Source organism: Chamaea fasciata, unplaced genomic scaffold, assembly GCF_029207755.1.
Source record: "Chamaea fasciata isolate MVZ Bird 193981 ecotype frontalis unplaced genomic scaffold, bChaFas1.0.hap1 SCAF_2, whole genome shotgun sequence".
In the NCBI taxonomy this organism is placed as follows: Eukaryota; Metazoa; Chordata; class Aves; order Passeriformes; family Sylviidae; genus Chamaea; species Chamaea fasciata.
This window is the reverse complement of record NW_027094087.1, coordinates 75354231-75372525: the sequence shown is the minus strand read 5'-3', so window position 1 is coordinate 75372525 and position 18295 is coordinate 75354231. Positions and strand designations below refer to the sequence as shown.

The 18295-nt window shown below is 45.2% G+C and overlaps 1 protein-coding gene across 2 annotated transcripts in view; it reads right to left on the bottom strand.

Moving 5' to 3' along the window:
* CLDN10 (claudin 10) overlaps positions 1-18295 on the bottom strand; it is a 53999-nt gene that overhangs the window by 3492 nt on the left and 32212 nt on the right. The window contains exons 1-3 of one of the 2 annotated variants that reach the window (XM_066176359.1): positions 9330-9602; positions 2390-2551; positions 2144-2225 (exon numbers count right to left, since the gene is read on the bottom strand). In XM_066176359.1, the coding sequence (XP_066032456.1) occupies positions 2144-2225; positions 2390-2551; positions 9330-9549 (464 nt within the window). In that variant the 5' untranslated portion in view covers positions 9550-9602. Of the gene's footprint in view, positions 1-2143; positions 2226-2389; positions 2552-9329; positions 9603-18295 lie in introns of those variants that run through there. The other variant, XM_066176360.1, reaches the window with a different exon arrangement.

Below are 18295 nucleotides of genomic sequence, written 5' to 3'. Positions count from 1 at the left end.
TGATTAAACAGATTGCGTGTATGGCCCTTGGGTGACTGCCACACCACCAGGTTAATGAGTTGCAGAGCTGTCTTGATTGGTCTTTCTTCCACATCTTCAAACAGAGAAAACAATCTTTCTGGTTCAAACTGGTACTTAGGAGGAAAACTCAAGATTTTCAATTGCATATCAATGTCTATATGGGAAGTTAGTCAGATAATTTGGATAAACAACTCCATTTATCAATAAGAATGATCATGGTTATGTGAGTTCAAACTGTGGCAAGGGAAAAAATTATAAAGACCATAAGAGTTAGTTTTTTTCAATTAAAAGTAGTAAAGAAGGCTGGAGGGAAATCCTGATGGCTGGCACAAGGTGCTGAACATCTTGCGTCATTTGTTTCCCACTAACAGTATCTCAAGCCTGTCTTTGACACTTCCAGAATAACTTCAGGAGAGAAATGTGCAGTGAAAGACAAAAGGTTGAAACCCTCTCTCAGTGAAGAGACAATTCCAAATTTCCACAATATACCAGCAAACATATTAAATGAGCCTGCAATGCATAACAAAGTAAGGGTTCGGAGATGGCAACAAAATGGAAATATTACATCGGTTGAGAGTGGAAGGAGCTGAATGTCACCATTAGCTCAGTTTGATGCAATGACACTGCATGAGCTACGAGCATTGTGCACAATTCAAATTAAAATTTCGGGATTTCCTCTCTGCCTTTATCTTTGCAGTCATGATTTTGTCTGCCCACAGTTGAGCTGTGCTGGTTGTCCACAAAAAAAGGTGATTTCTCTAGAGGATGTTTTACTGCTATTATTTCAATATTTAAACTGGATTTCTCATTTCTTCATAGTAAAATTCCACCGTGAGGTCTGCCTGCTCTTTCCCAGAATACAGTGTAGGAAAAGGACTTCTGGCAACCATGGTACTTTTCACTAAGAACGGTAAGCCTGATGAATAATTAACTTCTGTCTATATAACCAGGCTCTATTTTCTTCAAAGAATCTCGCATCCTTCTTTCTTTTGGAGGCTTTTCGACCCTGTCTTCACTGCATCAAATAAGCAGAAGCTATAGGAGAATTGTAGAGGAAACTAAACAAGACAGTATGGAGAAAACTAATACTGTTTCAAGACAGGAAAAGCAGTGACAACCCTACTGCAAATGTAGATCCTTTTAGCGTTATTTATTCAGACTGTTTTCTTTCTGTCAAAGTGAAACATAACAGCTCAGGGTTCCTTACTGATCCCTTACTTGGGTCTCAGGGAAATGTACACCCAATGTTAGACATCTCCTGGAATCACTGCCAAGAAAACTTTAAAAACAGCCTTTAAAAAAGAGTTGCCTTTTAAAAAGAGTTTACATCATGTAGGAAGGCAAAACAGGAAAGTCTATGATGCTATAATTTACAGCAAATGTTTTCAGACTTGGTAGTTAAGATGTCAATCCAAAATCCAAGTGTTGGTTTGTGGATTGCTGCTTTTGCAGGTCCTGAGAATTTGCACAGCTTTAAATGGAGTCTTTAGGGATGCTCATTTTCTCTGGTAGAGATCCTAAAATTCTATAAATACTCACTCTCCTAAATTTAATTACAAGTATAGGCAAAGCGTTTATAGTGCTTATAGGATCATGGGTTATGATAAGGTTTATAATCCAAATTCCAGTCACCCGGATTTGAAAATCTGTCAGCAAAATTCCACCAAGCCTGCAGAAACCTCTCCTCAAGAGGAATCAAGATTGCACGGTGCTTGACACCTTTATGGAAGCCACCTTCTGTCAAAGGCTCAAGTAAATACTTTCCTCCCTTCCCTATCGAATGATGCACCTAATGAGCCCCTCTATCTTATGCAATCCTTTTGTTGCACCTCTGGCATCCAGGCAGGTTTCACTCCCAATTAACCCCAGCTGCCCTGCCAGCCCGCAGTACAACTGGGCACACAGATTGCAGAGCACTCACTGTGCAGCACAGTGTTTGTTCACTGGATTTCAGCACCTGGTTGCTCCAATTAGAAATTGTGATTAAGTAAAACTACAGCCCACTCTCCTCCTCTGCCCAAGGGGAGAAGCAGCTGCTCTCTGTCTAAACAGTCTCTGGTGCACAGTAGGAAATGTAAGGTCTACTTGTTTGAAAGATTTATGATTATAGGAAAGTACTTACTTTTGTGCAACAAAAGAAGGGTCAAAGAACTCAGACGTAATCCTGTTTGCATACAGGGAACAACTAGTCATAGAGCACAATCCTGAAAAGCATAAGACAAACCATTCAGTGGAACTGGCAGCAGAGCTTTGGGCCTGACCCTGAAGGCAACGAAGTCATGGAGGATTGTGCACAGGTTTCTGCAGAAAAGAAGTGGCTCTGGTATGACTTCAAATATGCAAACTGATAGAAATAAAGTATATTTACCAGAGAGTATGAAAATCAGTCCAGCTAAACAAGCTATTTTTGCTTTAGTCTGATCGGAGCCTCCGACTTTTGTACATTTCATCCCAACCAGTCCAAAAACGGCACCAAAGAAGCCCAGGCAGACAGCGGAGATCATCAATCCTCTGCAGGCTTGGATGTAACCTGTGAGAGAAAGAGCAAGGATAATATGAGAACTAGCACCATGACAAGTTTTGCTATAATTTCCCTCCCTCTGTGCAGCATCAGGCACTCACTATTGCAAATGGAATCAGACTTTGGCTGGAACAGTATCACTTTACCACTGAGTGTTTTCTTTTAGGTGATGCGTGCCCTTTGCAGGGCACCATCACCCATACCCAGCTCTTAAGAATCATACTGTGGCACTCAGAGCTCCAAAACATTATCCCATGGCACTGGGTATAGCATCTGCAAGAGGTTGTAGCCATGAGGTTTAGAAGAGCAACTCCATGGGGTCTGATCAGGGGCTGTGACAGGTTGCAGAGCCACCCTGTGCACTCAAAGCAAGTCTTCCATCAGCCCTGTGGTGTGGTGTGTTGTGTCACAGGTACAATAGGACTGCCAGTGAGGCTGGCAGCAGTGACCCTGGCTGGGATCCTGGGCCTTCCTGGGCCTGCCTGGATGTGCCACTGATTTGATTTGGATCCGCCCAGAAGGTCCTCATTCTACAAGGAAGTCAGCCACGCACTCAGCTCCATGGACAGCAGTAGTCCCTGGGGATAAAGCAAATCACTGCCATATTTAAACCTGGACAAACAGTTTGCACCTGGCTTCAGCCACAAACAGTTTGGCTGTGCTGCCCAAAACTGCTCCCGGAGGGACCTCCCAGGGCAGGACCCTTCAACAGGACAATGGGCTGCTTGGCCTCTTCTCCCTCCCGAGAATATCTTGTAATTGAAAGACTGTGATAATCTCATATCGCTGCTTACAGGGTGGAACGCTGCAATCTTACACAGCTGAATAACCATCACAAGATGTTTTTCTTCATAACCTGTAGTTACATCTAATTTAAAATGAAAATGGACTCCCACTATTAGGGTATTCATTCTCTTTGCTTTGATCTCCAGCGGGTGGAAATGTTGAGAGCTAAACCACATTGTTATTGCCTATTACACCAAATTTTATGTAATAATAAATAAACAAACAACAAAAAAAACCCGACCCACCAAACCCTGCATAAAAGCTTTAATATGTAAGAAAACAATATATTAAAGCAGGAACTAGAGGACATCTGATGAAAACAGAAGGCAGCAGGTTCAAAACAAAAGGTGTGCTTGTTTGTAAAATGAAGCTGTGGAATTCCTTTCTACAGGATGTGTGGACACTAAGGGTTTACAGAGACTAAAAAAGAGACTGGATACGTTCCTGACAGAGAAATCTGTGTCTGGCTGGCAGGGCTTTGAGATGCAGAAGGCTACCACAGATACTTGGCCACCTTCTGCTATCCTTACTGCCACCTCCTTTAGCAACTGCTGAAGGTATATCAGCTCTAGGATGACTGCCCTGTGCTTGGACCATGTTTTAAATCCCCCACTGATTCACAGCGTTGAGCAACAAAGCAATCTGTAGCACACAATATCCCATTTTAGCAGGCCTGCTGAACTTGGGAGCTGTGCTGCCCTTCTGTGAACACAACCTACTGGCATTTATCTACACCTGCTGGCACACAGACTTCTTTCACTTGCAACATGCTTCTGTAGCCCACCTGCTCAAGAAACACACAGACAACGAAATAAGCGTGACTGTCATAGGGCTCACATGTTGGGATGTAAGAGAGAGAGTGATTTGTGCAAGACTCGGGTTTGAAGACAGCAGCCTTGCTTTGTTAATTTTTGCTACAGGCATGGAAAAGTTGCTGCTTTAGGTGGTGTGTATTTCTTGTAGCAGACAGGTAAAGCACAAGATGAAGACTGGAAAGGAAGCTATTATTCCTGACAGGTCCAATTTATTGACAGTGTTAGTTAGCTAATTGACACATTAAAGTGCTGAACCATGAACATGTTTACCCGGAGGTCCTCTAAACTTTTATTTATGTCTGAACCTCCTAGGAAAACCAGTAAATATTCACCCCAACTAAAATATCCAGCATTTGCTAGTGACCACAGGGCTGAAATTCAGTTTTTCCTGAAGGTCAATACACAGTTTTAAAATAGGCAGAGGGTAGCGAGACAGCAAGAAATAATTAACTCACTCACTCAGAAATCATTTTCAATTATAAACAGCATGAACTGGAGGACTGCTCAGTTCTGCTGAATGAATAACCTTTCTCACTAAATAATTCACCAAATTGGGCATGCCAGCTATAGCAGAGCTTGTTTCAGTTCACCAGAGCAACCAGCCAACTGGCACACATTTTTAAAACAAAATAGAGGGGGAAAAAAAATCACAATTTACACCAGTACTGTGGAAAAGCAGAAGGCTCTAGTAGTCCCACTAGGGTGACTGGAGCATTAGGAAGCACGAAAGGTTGAAATCAACCTTTTCACCACACCTAACCTCCTATTGCTTAGATCCTAGATTCAAACTCTGTGTAACATTGGTCTGTAAGAGGAACTAAACCTCTTTTTTTTTTTTTTTTTTGCTTTCAAGAAAGCAAGATTATACCGCTCACTGAGACTTATGGGGCTTGTTCAGCTTGAAAAAGAAAAGGATCTGGGGACACCTTACAGCAGCCTTCCAGAACCTAAAGTGGGCCTACAGGAAAGCTGGAGAAGGACATTTTACAAGAGTGTGTAGTGACCGGACAAGGGGAAATGCCTTTTAACTAAAAAAGGGCAGACTCAGGTTAGATATTGGGAAGAAATTCTTTACTGTGAGGGTGGTGAGATACTGGAACAGGTTACCCAAAGAAGCCGTGGAGGCCCCCTCGCTGGAGGTGTTGAAGTTTGGATGGAGTTTTGAGCAACCTTTACTAGTAGAAGGTGTTCCTGCCCATGGTAGGCAGGTTGGAACTAGATGGTCTTTAATGTCCCTTCCAACCCAAAACACTCTGTGATTCTATGATAATGAAGAGGAGGGTAAAAGGGAGCTTCCTATTTTTTCACAGTCCTCCACTCAAAACTAAAACCTATCCTTTTCCACATGTTTATTGTCTGTATTTGCACCAGCTCCTACAGGAAACCTGTCATGTACATACCAACCACCCAAATGAAGCTTCCAAGCAGCAAAATCCATGTGTTTTAAACAGACAAGCAGACAAACATGCGTTACTCATAAGATCATGTTTAGCAGCATTCCAAGAGAAACCTTTTTCAAGGTGGGTTGGTTGTTGTTTTTTGGTTTTTTTTTTTTTTCAAACATGTGTTTTGTCTTGCATTCAAATTAATCTTGTTAGAGCTTCATCTTTCTTGCCTCACTCCTCTCACACTAGCCTCATGCTTACAAAGAGTTAGAAGGCATTCACATATTCATATCAAATGACACTATGGGAAAAAAAAAAACATACGCAAAGTTCTGGGGACTGCCACTTTCACAATAAGTGCCTCTGGTGGCATTTTGCAGTCTGCATCACGTGAAGTGTAAGAGGTTGCCTTACGGATACAGCACAGATTCCTTCCAGAAGTACACACCCATTGCTTTTGTATGTCTTTCTAAGCTCTAATACCCTCTTTTAGCTCATAATTGAATTTTTGTTCAGCTTTGTTCTTGCAAAAGGTCATCAGATCCACTCTTGGAAACATGGAAACTGATCTGTCCTCTTTTGGGGAGGTAGTTTCAGCAGTAAATTTCCACCTGTGACCAGTGGCACAAAAAGTAAACCCAAAAAGTAAACCCACAGACAGGAAGAGCACTTTTGCTTGCATGGAGAATGTGGGGCTCAGCACTTAATGAGGGCTGGCCAAATTGATTTCTTCTGCAGGAATGCATAAAGGTGGAAGCAGACCACAAGCAATTTTCTGTGGAAGCCGTCCATGTGGAGTGATGGCCTGAAAGCCACCAGGGCAGCCCCGCTGCTGTGCCATTCCACAGCAAGCTGGGGAGGACAGTCCAAACCCACTCCATGACAGAAAACAAAACAAGGGTGGGGAGGAACCATCTCCCGAGCACCCCTGACCTGAACTATGACACTTCTTCTAAAGAAGGAAGGACTTCTGCACTCCCCAGGAGAAATTCAGCAACTGGCATAGAATCATAGAGTCATTGAGGTTTGGGTAGGGAGGGACCTCAGAGGTCATCTGATTCCTACCCCCTGCCATGGGCAGGGACATCTCACATAGACCAGGTTCCTCAAAGCACGGTCACACCCTGATTTCTTTCCCCCTCATTTTGTCTCTGATCCCCTGGAAGACCTGAGCAGTCTCTCGGGATTAGAAGTCCAGCTTACTTAGAGGTTTCAAATTTGACCCCAAAAATTTTATTTCTATAGAAGAGGAACTGCTCTGAGAGGCAAATCCTCTCCATCTGTGTGATGAAGGAGTGGAGCAGATCCACATTTCCCTGGGACAGCAGAAATATTTTTAGGAATTTTCCAGTTAGGCTCTACTATTTGAGGAGAGTAACATATTGTCACTACATGTATCTTTACATGGTTATTGTTTCTGCTCACAAACACTTCCCTGAAAACAGGACACCAGATCTGCCCTGTTTGTGTCTTCTGAGTTCCCCGCCTGAGGATGGACTCAGGAAGTTCCCACATTCACAGTCACAGGGAATGGGATCCACCTTAGACATGTAAGTCTGGGCAAAGAGGGGGGAAGGAAGAGGTTAGACAAGGGCTGAGGCAGATCTGTCTACTTGTTGAGACACAAATTCTTTAAGCCACAAGTGACAAACCACAGCCCTGAAGTGCACTCCCCCGCAGGGGAAGGGTTAGGGTGAAGAGGGGACATACACACCCACAGTCAGCTGCTGACAGGTTCCCTGCAGAGCCTGTAACCACAAGGAAGGGAGTCTGGGCTAGGTTACCTACTGAAAGTACCCCTGAGTGCAGCAGTTGCCCCTCTGACCCCACCCAGCTTGCCTGGTCTGTCCTGGGAAAACACATCACTCTCCCTCCAGCCTGGCTTTCATTCATGTTGTGCCTGTGTAGCAGAATCTGGCCCCACAGCATTTAAAGATGCTGTTGGGAAACACTGACGCCAAGAACTTTCCACTACTGATAAAGAACCTGGCCAGAAGGATTGGGACAGGGCCCTTCCAGACATGCATTTCAGATTCACATCTGTCCAAAATGAGCTGTGCACAAGGCACCTCGGAAACTCATTCTTTGGCCAAGTGGAACATGCTACCCAACACACAAAGTTTCAATGCACAAGCATTTGGGGAAAAGGAGGATAAGGACCTTGCTGTCAGGTGTTGTCTTCTTTTAGAGAATTTAAGTGTTCCCAATTCTGCATACTTTGTAACTCTGCTTTTCTTACTTTGAAAACAGATTCACCCAGACCTAAAAGAACAGCTAAACAATAGATTCAAGGGATCCAAAAGGTTTCACACCAATGATCACTCCATGCCTGCCTGCAGAGACCCCTGCTCCTTGCCCAGTCCTGGAAACTACACTCTCAGTTGCTACACTTGGTCACAGAGTGACTGATGTCAGTGGAAGCCAGCCAGCTCTCCTATCCCTTCAGAGGAACTGGCAAATCCCTCTACTTCCATGGGGCTGGATCAGAAGAAGGTCTGGGAATAGCATTTCTCCCGAGGAAAGCATCCTGCAATAATGGTGCTTAAGGGCTACCTGTGATACCTCTTTTTGGTATCTTGACCTCTTTCAGCCCTTTCTACATACAGAGGTTAAAGGTTTTCTGATATTGGTATTAACATCATGTTCATATTAATCCCTGTTACAATTAGTATTAATCTCTGTTAGTGATTAGATTAACAGACCTTCCTTCCCTCTTAAGCAGAGCTTTTACACCAAAATACCATCTCAGACTCCAGTGCAAAGGGAATGTCTTGCCAGACTGTGAACAGTAGACATGAACTTTTGTGAGTATCAAAGCCACTGAAACACTGCATATTGCATTCATTTATAAGTATAAAAACTTAGAACAGGTGCCATAATTTTAGAAGCTTTTCCTCTCTTTCTTTAGAGTCACTCCTGAAGCTATAAACAGATGTCATACACACTTCTCCTGTTTCTACCAGCCATAATCAGTGTGGATTTATCAACTAAAAGTTTAGTTGTAAAGATTTCCTGCAGCGAACCAGTTTCCCAGTACGGCTTCCTTAAAGGGCAAAAATGTTTCCCCTTGACCAGGGAAGAAATGAAGCACCAGCTCAATCTTTGGTTTCAAGCCCTATAGCAAAACTCTTAGCTTTGCTGCAAAATAGCACTGCCCTAAAGCCGAGCAAAGCTATGCATCCCTTCTGCATACCTTTGCATCCCTGACTGCCCCGAGCTTTTACGCTGTCATTTATCAATGAAGCAATTACATCTGAGTTAATAACCACTTAGCAAAACCAGCAAAGGAACATTAATTAAAACAAAACGACGCCAAGGCTTGTTCTTCTCCACCGACCGTTGCATGGCTGGCAAAACCATAAAAAAGAGGAATGTCACGACAGTTGGAAAATAAATCGTCAAGAAAAATTTGCCTGCATTCTTCTTGTGTCAAATCCACACACACACTCTTTTGATGGGGAAAAAAAGGCAGGTAGTGACGGCACGAGAGGCCAAAACAGGATACTTGGGCACCAAATATAATCTCAGCTGGGTTTTTGGGAGGAAAAATCCCCACTTCCACAGGTGTGCACAAGTAGCACGCTGCCACCTGCCTGGGGACGCGGGGGCACCTGCCCATGAGCCCGCGGGGGAGTCGCCTCCGTCCGGGTCCCCGCCGCCCCCCGGCCCCGCTCGGCGCACCCCGAGCCCCCGCTGCCCGCCCGTCCCGCCGAGCCCGGCCCGGGAGTGCCCCGGGAGCTCCCGCAGAGCGGCACAGGGGACACCAGGGAGTGTCGGGGTGGGGGTCAGCGGGAGCCTGACCGTCCAGCGCCAGCATGGATGGGAAGTCCTTGCAGTTGGAGACGCCGGTAGAGTCGGTCACGCAGGTCTTCCAGAGGTTGGCCCAAAAGGTGGCGGTGGTGATGACCGTGCCATCGATGGTGGACACTTTCCAGTAGTCGGTGGGCAGCGTGGAGGAGACCAGCACCCATCCCGAGATGGTCAGCAGGAACGCGATGATCTCCGCCGACGTGCTCGCCATGGGCCAGGCGGCGGGCGGCGCGGAGCCGCGGCGGATCCCGGCGGAGCCCGGGGCTGGCGGATCCCGGCGGCAGCGGGAGGAGCGGAGCGGCACGGAGCCGAGCCGAGAGCGGCGGGGCGGGGGCGGCCGCCAGCCCAATCAGCACCGGCAGCTCCCGGCATCGCCCCGGGACCGGCCCCGCCCCGCCCGGCCCCGGCATCCCGGCATCGCCCCGGGGCCCCCAGAGCGGACCCCAGCACGGCCCGGTGGGGTGTGAATGCTCCCCGGGGTGCCGAAATGAACCAGACCCGAAAGCAAACAGCGGCGCCGCATGTAATTTGGAGTTAGATTCCCCTTCCTCTTCAGGTGCTCGTGCAGGGGTCGGGAGGTGGTGGCAGCAGCGGGACAGGTGCGTCCTCAGTATCGCCTCCCCAGCTGCAGGTTTGCATTTCTTTCCGTATGGCCCCTGCTCCATCCTCCCCACAAACAGCCTTGCTAGGAGGGTGGCTTTGAGGAATGCTTGTAGAATACAGGTGTGCCAACCGTGAGCGCTCCATGTTCCTACAGGGACGTAAGGTTTTGAAGCGTATAACAGGGTTTTTCAATCCTCTGCATTTCAGCTGGCCCCTGATATTGTCCAGCCACAGGTAATACAGCGTTTGATACCTGTATTTGCAATGTGAGGTGATGAACTTGGGATTTTCTACCTCAGTTTTCATGCAGTGGCATTCGAGCCTGCAGCTCACAGGTGGAGAATTATCCACAGTGGTTTCTCCTCTTGTTTGAAGCTGTTTACTTTCCACATCAGTAGTATATTTGCCATTGATGTGGAAAGTACACTGCCGGTCTTTACTTTCCTCCTATTTATTTCAAAACTATTGTTACATTTTCTAGACCTTTTTGCCAGATGGGCAATCACTGGAGGATAAGAAGCCACATTTGCATCATTGTTCTTCTGATGAATGCTCTTTGGTTTTGCCGTGTGGATGCAAACCCGGATGTAATCACCTTACAGACCCATATTAAAAAAAGGAAAAAAAAAAAAAAAAGGAGAAAAACCTCAGAGTTGGGTAGTTGGGTGTACCTTTGGATGTGTGTCAGAGTTTAGTGGGAAGAGGGTGTTTGTTGATCTATTAATGCTCCAGCAGCAAAAAAAGGGGGTCCACAGGCACATTTACTGATGCTGTGGCTCTCTGCCTGCTCTCTGCCTCCTTGCTACCCTCTGACTTTCAGGTGACGCACAGAAGCATTGGCAGGGAAGAGGGAGAGGGGAAAGCAGGCAGGAGGCTTGTTTGCACAGCAGTTGGGCATGGGGCATGCTACAGCTCCATTGAACCTCTGTGCCAAGATGCCTTCTTCTCTCCCCTGGAGGGAAAACAAACAGGGTAATGAAGAAGGTGAGCCATCCTCCAGTGTGGTTTCAGGCTGTAGCCAGAGCTCGCTTCGGAACACCGGGATGACTGTAGATCTGAGTCTCATCTCTGTGATGTTATGATCTAGTTATTATTATAGGGCATGGCAGCAGAAAGGAAAAAGGAAAGAAAGGTTTTTTAATATTTTCCCCCATCATAGCACTTTGAGATATTGCAGGCTGGAATTATGTTGGTGGTGGTAAAGTAAATCAACCCAAGCTATCAGCTAGGATCTAATCAAGTCTGAATTAGAAGATTCGAGTCCAAACCTGGGTCATCATGTTTTCTTGACATGGGAAGCTCACCTATTCTTTTGTTGGCAACGCTGCTACGCTTGTTGAATCCAGGGAGTAGCACTTGGGCAAATTTTGGCCAGGGCCCATCAGAACTTTTTGGTTAGCTGCCATGCAATAATCAGGAGGCTGGAGTGAGTGTTGAAGGACAGGAACCAGGACACCTGTAGGCCTGCTTCTGAGCTCCTGAGTCTGGGAAGGAGAGGAAGAGGGTATTCCTGAAGAGCATAGGCACCGCTTCCCAGAGGGCCAGCAGAAATGGCAGGCTGGTGAGTGACCCTGCTGAGGGTGGGTAGTCCTGCTGAAGCTTCCCTGGCCTCTGACTGTGATGACCAACAACCATTTGTGCTGTCTCAGACTATGCTGCTTTCAACAGAGCCAGACCATGCTGCCACGTGCAGCCATGTGGATCCACACCTCTCTGAGGGCCACCTGGCTGCTGCTAGGGACTTCAGGGTGAGCCCATGCAGGTGGCTTAGGACAAATGAAATTATTTCAACCTCAGACCCACTCTCTGCCCGCCCATAAGGACCCTTCGAGCAGGGCTAATTTACATGTTCGTTCCCTTGTAAGCCATGTTTTATCCAGGATGTTGTGAATTGGCCTCAGTGTACACAAGAACCAGACTTGCTTTAGCTTCAGGGAAAGGCTCCTCCTTTCATCTCCTGACACTGTCACTTCTGATGATGTTTTATGTTACCAGTCCAGTTGTTACCATCTTTCTCATCTAAAATTAGAGCAAGACGTTGCACTTCTGATCTCATTTTTGGTAATGTAAACCCAAAATGACATAGCGAACAGGTGAGCATTGACCCCAGGCTGAAAAGCACGGGAAGTTGCAAGAGATACTCTTCCCCTGTGACATTTTCTTCATGCTGACTGGAATCTGCAGGGATAAGACATTGGAAAACATTCATCTGGGAGGCTGTGTTTCTCCCCTGTATAATTTTTTCAGCTTTCTCCTGTGCAACTGCAAGTCCCTTTACCTTGAACTTAACTCATGCATCTTCCAATTTTCCAGGATACAATAGTCTCTTTTCTCCCTATTGATGTGGTAGGAACTTTAACACCCATATGAAGACATTTCTGTGAGTCCCTTCAACCTCTGCCTTCCTGCCACCATGGCTCTGGGGTTGGATTTGCTTACTTGGCTTTCTTATCTATTTATAGTTTATGCAGTAGAGCAAAGACTTGGCCTTTGTTTCAGTGGGGTTTTTTTGGGTGGTGTTTTTTTTTTGGTTTTGTTTGTTTGGTTTTTGTTTTGTTTTATTCCTGTGTTTCGGGACAAGTTATGACTTGGGAAGTTCTTGAAAGTTCCTCAGACCACTGTGGGACAGATTTCCATTTTCTTCCATTCATAAGTTGGTCATGTCAATACAATGGCACAGTTTTGTTCCGGGTGATTTGACTGAGTATGGGGTTTAGTCCCTTGGACTGGGAACTGGGTTTATTCCTTTGGACTTAAGAAAGGTGCTCATGTATTTTTTTAAGAAAAACAACCCCTGTGGTTCATTTTTTGAAGTTTCATTGAATCTTGGGCATAAAAGTGGCATTTAGGGGAGAAATAATAGTATATGTTCGGAATAGGCTATTTCAGTTTGAAGGGACCTGTGTTGATCATCTAGTCCAGCTGCCTGACACTTCAGAACTGACCCAAAGTTTAAGCATGTTATTAAGGGTGTGTCGAAATACCCCCTTTAACTGACAGGCTTGGGGCAACAACCACCTCTCTAGGAAGCCTCTTTCAGGGTTTGACCATGCTCTCAGTAAAGAAATGCTTCCTAATGTCCAGTCTGAAGCTTCTCTGGTGCAGCTTTGAACCATTCCCACACATCCTATTGCTGGATTCCAGGGAGAAGAGATCATCACATCAGTCCACATCTTCCCTCCTCAGGAAGCTGCAAAGAGTAATGAGATCACCCCTCAGCCTTCTTTTCTCCAAACTAGACAAGCCCAGAGTACTCAGCCACTCTTCACAGAACATGATTTTCCAGCTGTTTCCCTCCTCTCAATGTATTCAAAGACCTCAACATCCTTCTTAAATTATGGATCCAGCGCCACACACAGCACTCTGGGTGAGGCTGCACCAATATTGAATACAGAAGGATAATCCTCTCTTTTGACAGGCTGTTGAGGCTCTGTTTTATGCACCCCAGGATGGGATTTGCCCTCCTGGCTGCCAGGGCACTCGGTTGACTCACACTGATCCTGCTGCTGACCAGCACCCCCAGATCCCTTTCTACAAGGCAGGCTCCAGCCACTCCTCTCCCATTTTATACTTGTTCCCAGCATTACTCTGTCCCAGGTACAGAATCCAGCATATGGACTTGTTAAATTTCATCCCATTAATCATAGCCCAATGCCCCAATGTATCCAGATCACTCTGCAAAACCTTTTGTCCCCCAAGAGTGTCAACAGCATCACCTCCCAGGCTGGTGCCATCAGCTAATGGTGTGTTCAAGTCCTGCATCCAGATTGCTGATATTGAACAGATCTGGCCCGCAGGAATGATGTGTGAGAAACACCATTGACCATCGAGATGCAGCCCCGCTACAACCCTTTGGATTTTATCCTTCAGCTAGAACACCACAAATCCACTCATCCCATAGCTGGACAGCTTGTGTGGAAGGATGCTGTAAGGGACAGTATGAAAACTCTGACTTAAATCCAGAAAAACTCCATCCCCCACCTTCCCTTCATCCACTAGATAGGTGACCTTAACATAGACGGATATGAAATTAGTTAAACAGGATTTTCCCTTTGTGAGCCCATGTTGACTGTGCTTGGGGATTGCATTGTTCTTTAAATGCCTTTTGACAGTACCCAGCGTGATCTTCTCTATAACTTTTCCAGGAACTGAAGTTAGACTAACAGGTCTGTAGTTCACTGGGTCTTCCCTCACATCCTTCTTGTAGATTGGAATAACACTGACTAGCTTCCAGTCAGCAGAGACCAACCCCAGGCTACTGAGGTTTTGAACTACATACATTTTACAAATCAGGCTGAAATATTAATAAAAAGTTGGATTTTTATAATATACAAACTTTTATTATATTGCCATGAACAGAAGAACCCCTCAGAAACAGTTTTGCTCTCGAGTGTGAAATACAGGATATTATTTTAGCTCTTGCAGGCTCAAAATCACAAGTAATCATTACTGCCTCATAAGTTAAACTCCGGATGACAACAGCATTTGTTCTGCAGCCAGGATAAGCAGGCTAGGGTCGTCATGCCTTCATCCTGGAGTAATTTTTCTTCTAATTTTACCGTGCATAGGTTGGGCAACTTGAGACTCTTTCCTGGCTTTGCCACGTTATGATTTTCAGGCTGCCCAGAGGTCTTGTGCAAAAGGAAAAAGCCCCAGCTTTATTTTTCTTAGGCTGGAGGACACCTTCCTTGTTTGCTAGGGTTTCCCTGAGATTCTGAATATTGAAAAAGTAAGGCAGACATGTGGGAAACATGGACAGGCTCATAAGAATGTCATCATCTGGGCAAGGCCAGGTCTGTTGGCAGTGCTAGGTCTGGGGAGGGCACCCCAAAGTGGTGCATTTGTTAGAGAAGATTAACACAAGGGTAAGTGAGGAGCTTGCACGGTGCTCTGCATTGTGCAGAACAAAGCGCCGCCTAAAAAATGAGCAACCAGATCCTCTTCCTCACAAGAGAGCAAACAAAGCAATGTTTCTGTCTCACCGAAAAAAAAAATCCATCAGATTGGGAACATCAGTTAATAATCACCAGTCCTTGCTGGGGTTGTTATCGCTGTTTTTCTTAAGTGCTGAGAAAAGGAATTAAATTAAATTACTGCGTGTCTTTTGTAAACTGCCAGGACAAGAATGATTTTTAGCTATGCAGTTCATATATTACATAACAAAAAGTAAAAAGTTAATAGGAACTGACAATCCAGAGCATTTTAAAGGAGTGAAAAGTTGCATTCCGCAGGCCAGTAAACCTTCCCCTCTCCCTCTCTCTGTTCAGTGCATTCAGACATTACCGACTTTGCTTCTTGACACTGTGATTAATGCATTGTTTCTTTTTTCTTTTTTTTTTTTCAGCTTGCCTTAATTTTGTTGAGAAAAGCCTGTGTTGTTCCCTGAAAGTTTGCAATACAATCTCTGAAAAATAGAAATAACCTGTTTAACAAACTCAGCAGGAAATGTGAAGAAGTGCATCTCCTACTTTCCTGGAGGTGCATTCCTCCTGGCCAACAGCACAGGTGCAGCTCTTGTCCGTCAGAAGTGGCCGCCACATCAAACTAAGTTTTGCTAAGCACAGGCAGGTTGCTGTGGAAAGGCAAGAAACCTCCAGACAGATTTTAAGAACATGCAGCCCTGTGCAATGCAATTTAGAAAGCTTGCAAAATTTTAGATTTTTCGAAAAAAAAAGAATGTGCTATCTAATGGAATTTTAAAGGATTTAACTGAGGTAACAGGCAGAGAGGTAAATAGTTTTCCAGGGCAGTTGGTGTTCAGATGTGATTCTTGCCAGTGAGCCATAATGTCAAAGAAGTTGAGTCCTGACCAATGTCTGAGTGGCAGGACAGTGTTTGGATATTGGTGTCCCTGCAGTGGGAATGCTTTCCCACCAGGCATATCCTCTGCACTCGTGTGCCACAGCTGGTTTCTGCTGTTTCCTGAGCACCTGGTAGATCTGGGCATGAGGAGTCTGTCGTTTTTTACAGGCACCAGGATAGCTCCCAGCCAGAGGACACGCAGAAGAAGGAGCTCACCCTCTGCAGGGAGCACAGTAGCAGGACAAGGGGCACAAGCTGGAAGGCGGGAAATTCCCTTTAGGTATTAGGAATAAATTGTTTACCAGGAGGATGGTCAAGCTCTGGGAGCAGGCTGCCCAGAGAGGCATCCCCCTCCTGGAGGTGCTCAAGACTTAACCGGTCATAGACCTGAACAAGCCCATCTGATTAGATGTGTTTTGGACTAGACGACCCCGGAGGTCCCTCCTAACCTGACTTTATTACCCTGCGATTTTGTTACCTGGCTGGAGCAGATAGAGTGTAGCACTGGGCTGCATTTGGCTTATTATTGCTGTAAGTGGCACCCAGGTGCACTAATGATCACAGATTATATGTTATGCCCAGAACATGATTCCATGTGCTCCCTGCTACCCTGTTATTTAGAACACATGCTGAAATCTTCATTTCACAGATAGGTGTATTTCAGTTCATAACAGCAGTACATTTAACTACTTTTTCAGCTGTTTACGCATAGGGAAATTTTTCCATGGTCATCTTTTTTTTTAAATGTATTTTTTTAGGATGCTTCTGGACATGCTAAAGAAAATCCCAGGGGGGAACATGACACAGAGACCTTTAGCTCTGCAAGGCCAATGTAATAACCTTCCTGAGACAGCAGAGTGGAGACGAGAAGAAGAGATGAGCTCTTGGAAAAGAGGGACTCATTTCCCAAGTGAATGCCAGAGCAAAGCTGTTCAGCGTGTGCTTCAGCTAGCAGGGGATGGCAGCAACTGGAGAGAGTGGTTGAGGAGATGTGGGGTGACTGGCAAGAGCCCTGGAGGAGGCAGAAATAAGCTCCAGCAGACCATGAGTAAGGGGTGATAATTTACACCATGCTCTTTACCTAGCCCTGCTTAGGTGTAACCTGGCTCTCAACATGCATTTGTCCCAGTTTCCAATTTGAAGGAAGGGAAGACAAGTGAAGGTGAGTTTCTACCTTAAACTTTCCCACCATATCTATCTGCAGGGAAGCTCTTCTACATGCCTTCCTCTGGTTCATCTCCCCAGTTCCCACAGGGCTCCTTATTTACTCAGGGAATGGTTGTGCCATGAAGAGGGTGTTGTGGTTTACTCTGCCTGGCCCCACTGTTTGTCAAGCACCAGTTGTCCCAGCTGGCGGCAAAGATTTAATTTAACCGAGACCATGAAAACCACAACCTTGAGCAAAGCAGCTTCTGCAGTGCAATTAATTTGAGAGCAAATGGACTGGGATCAAAAAAGGTCATGGTGACAAAGTGGAGATAAAAGCTGTCTTAGATCAACATGCTCAAGCAATTCAGAAACAAAGAGAATAAGGAAATCATATGTGACAGATTTAAAAATCAATAAACCGGTTGTGGTTAATGTGCATTTGATCCATCATCAATACTGTTCCTTTTGATCCTTCTGGTTTGATTTGGTTTCTGACGTGGTGTGTGTATTTGAAAGAGAAGTGAGTAAAACCCTCCAGTGAAAGGGGGGGGGTTGCCTCCAAGTATAGAGGCTCTTGCATAAAGAGGACAGATTTAAAATCCAGTTTAAATTTTCTGAGCCTAAGAAATCACAACTAAAAGTGACAGAAATGAGATATGAGGAGGAAAAAAATTCTTAAAAGATAGGCGTCAATATCACCCTGTTTGTGCTGGGGGACACGATCAAGTTCCCCCTCGCCTTCCCATCTACAGAGAGCACTGCCTAGTCAAAAATCAAATGGATCAAGTATTCTTAAAAGTTTTTTAGTGTACCAAGCAACACTTCAGCTCGTTTTTGCATGCAGTCTGTGTGCAGCATGGCGTTTTCCTATTTCTTCAGTGCAATGTTCAGCCAGCCTCCACGCTGACTCTTGAGGAAACAGTGCACTACTGCATGTAGTAAATGAAGCAGTATATTACCTAGGAGAAAATTCATTTGGACTGCTTATTTTTGCTGGGTCACAGTCCAGAGTAGCCAGCAAGACATTTGCCAAGGGCAGGACATAATGTGCTTTGCCTGTTATGTTAATGCTTTCATGGTCCCATACGGAAAGTATTTCTCTTTCATTACATTACAGTAGTTCTACCTTGCCTTGCCCTTGCAAAGAAATAAAGTCTTTTCCACTGATAATAGAGATCCAGGTATGCACTGTGGGGTTTTCTTCTGTTTTCTTCTTTGTTTTCCTCTTTGTTCAAGTGTCTTTTCTCAGCTGATTGTTTATTTATGTGTTCATTGCAGCTTTTTAATTCACTTTAGCTGCAAACTGGGTGAAGAAGGGCAGAATCACTTCCCAGAATTAAGTATTGAAACTATGTAAACTCTCTTTTTTCATATCAGAAATGCATTTTGTCTTTCAGAAAAGG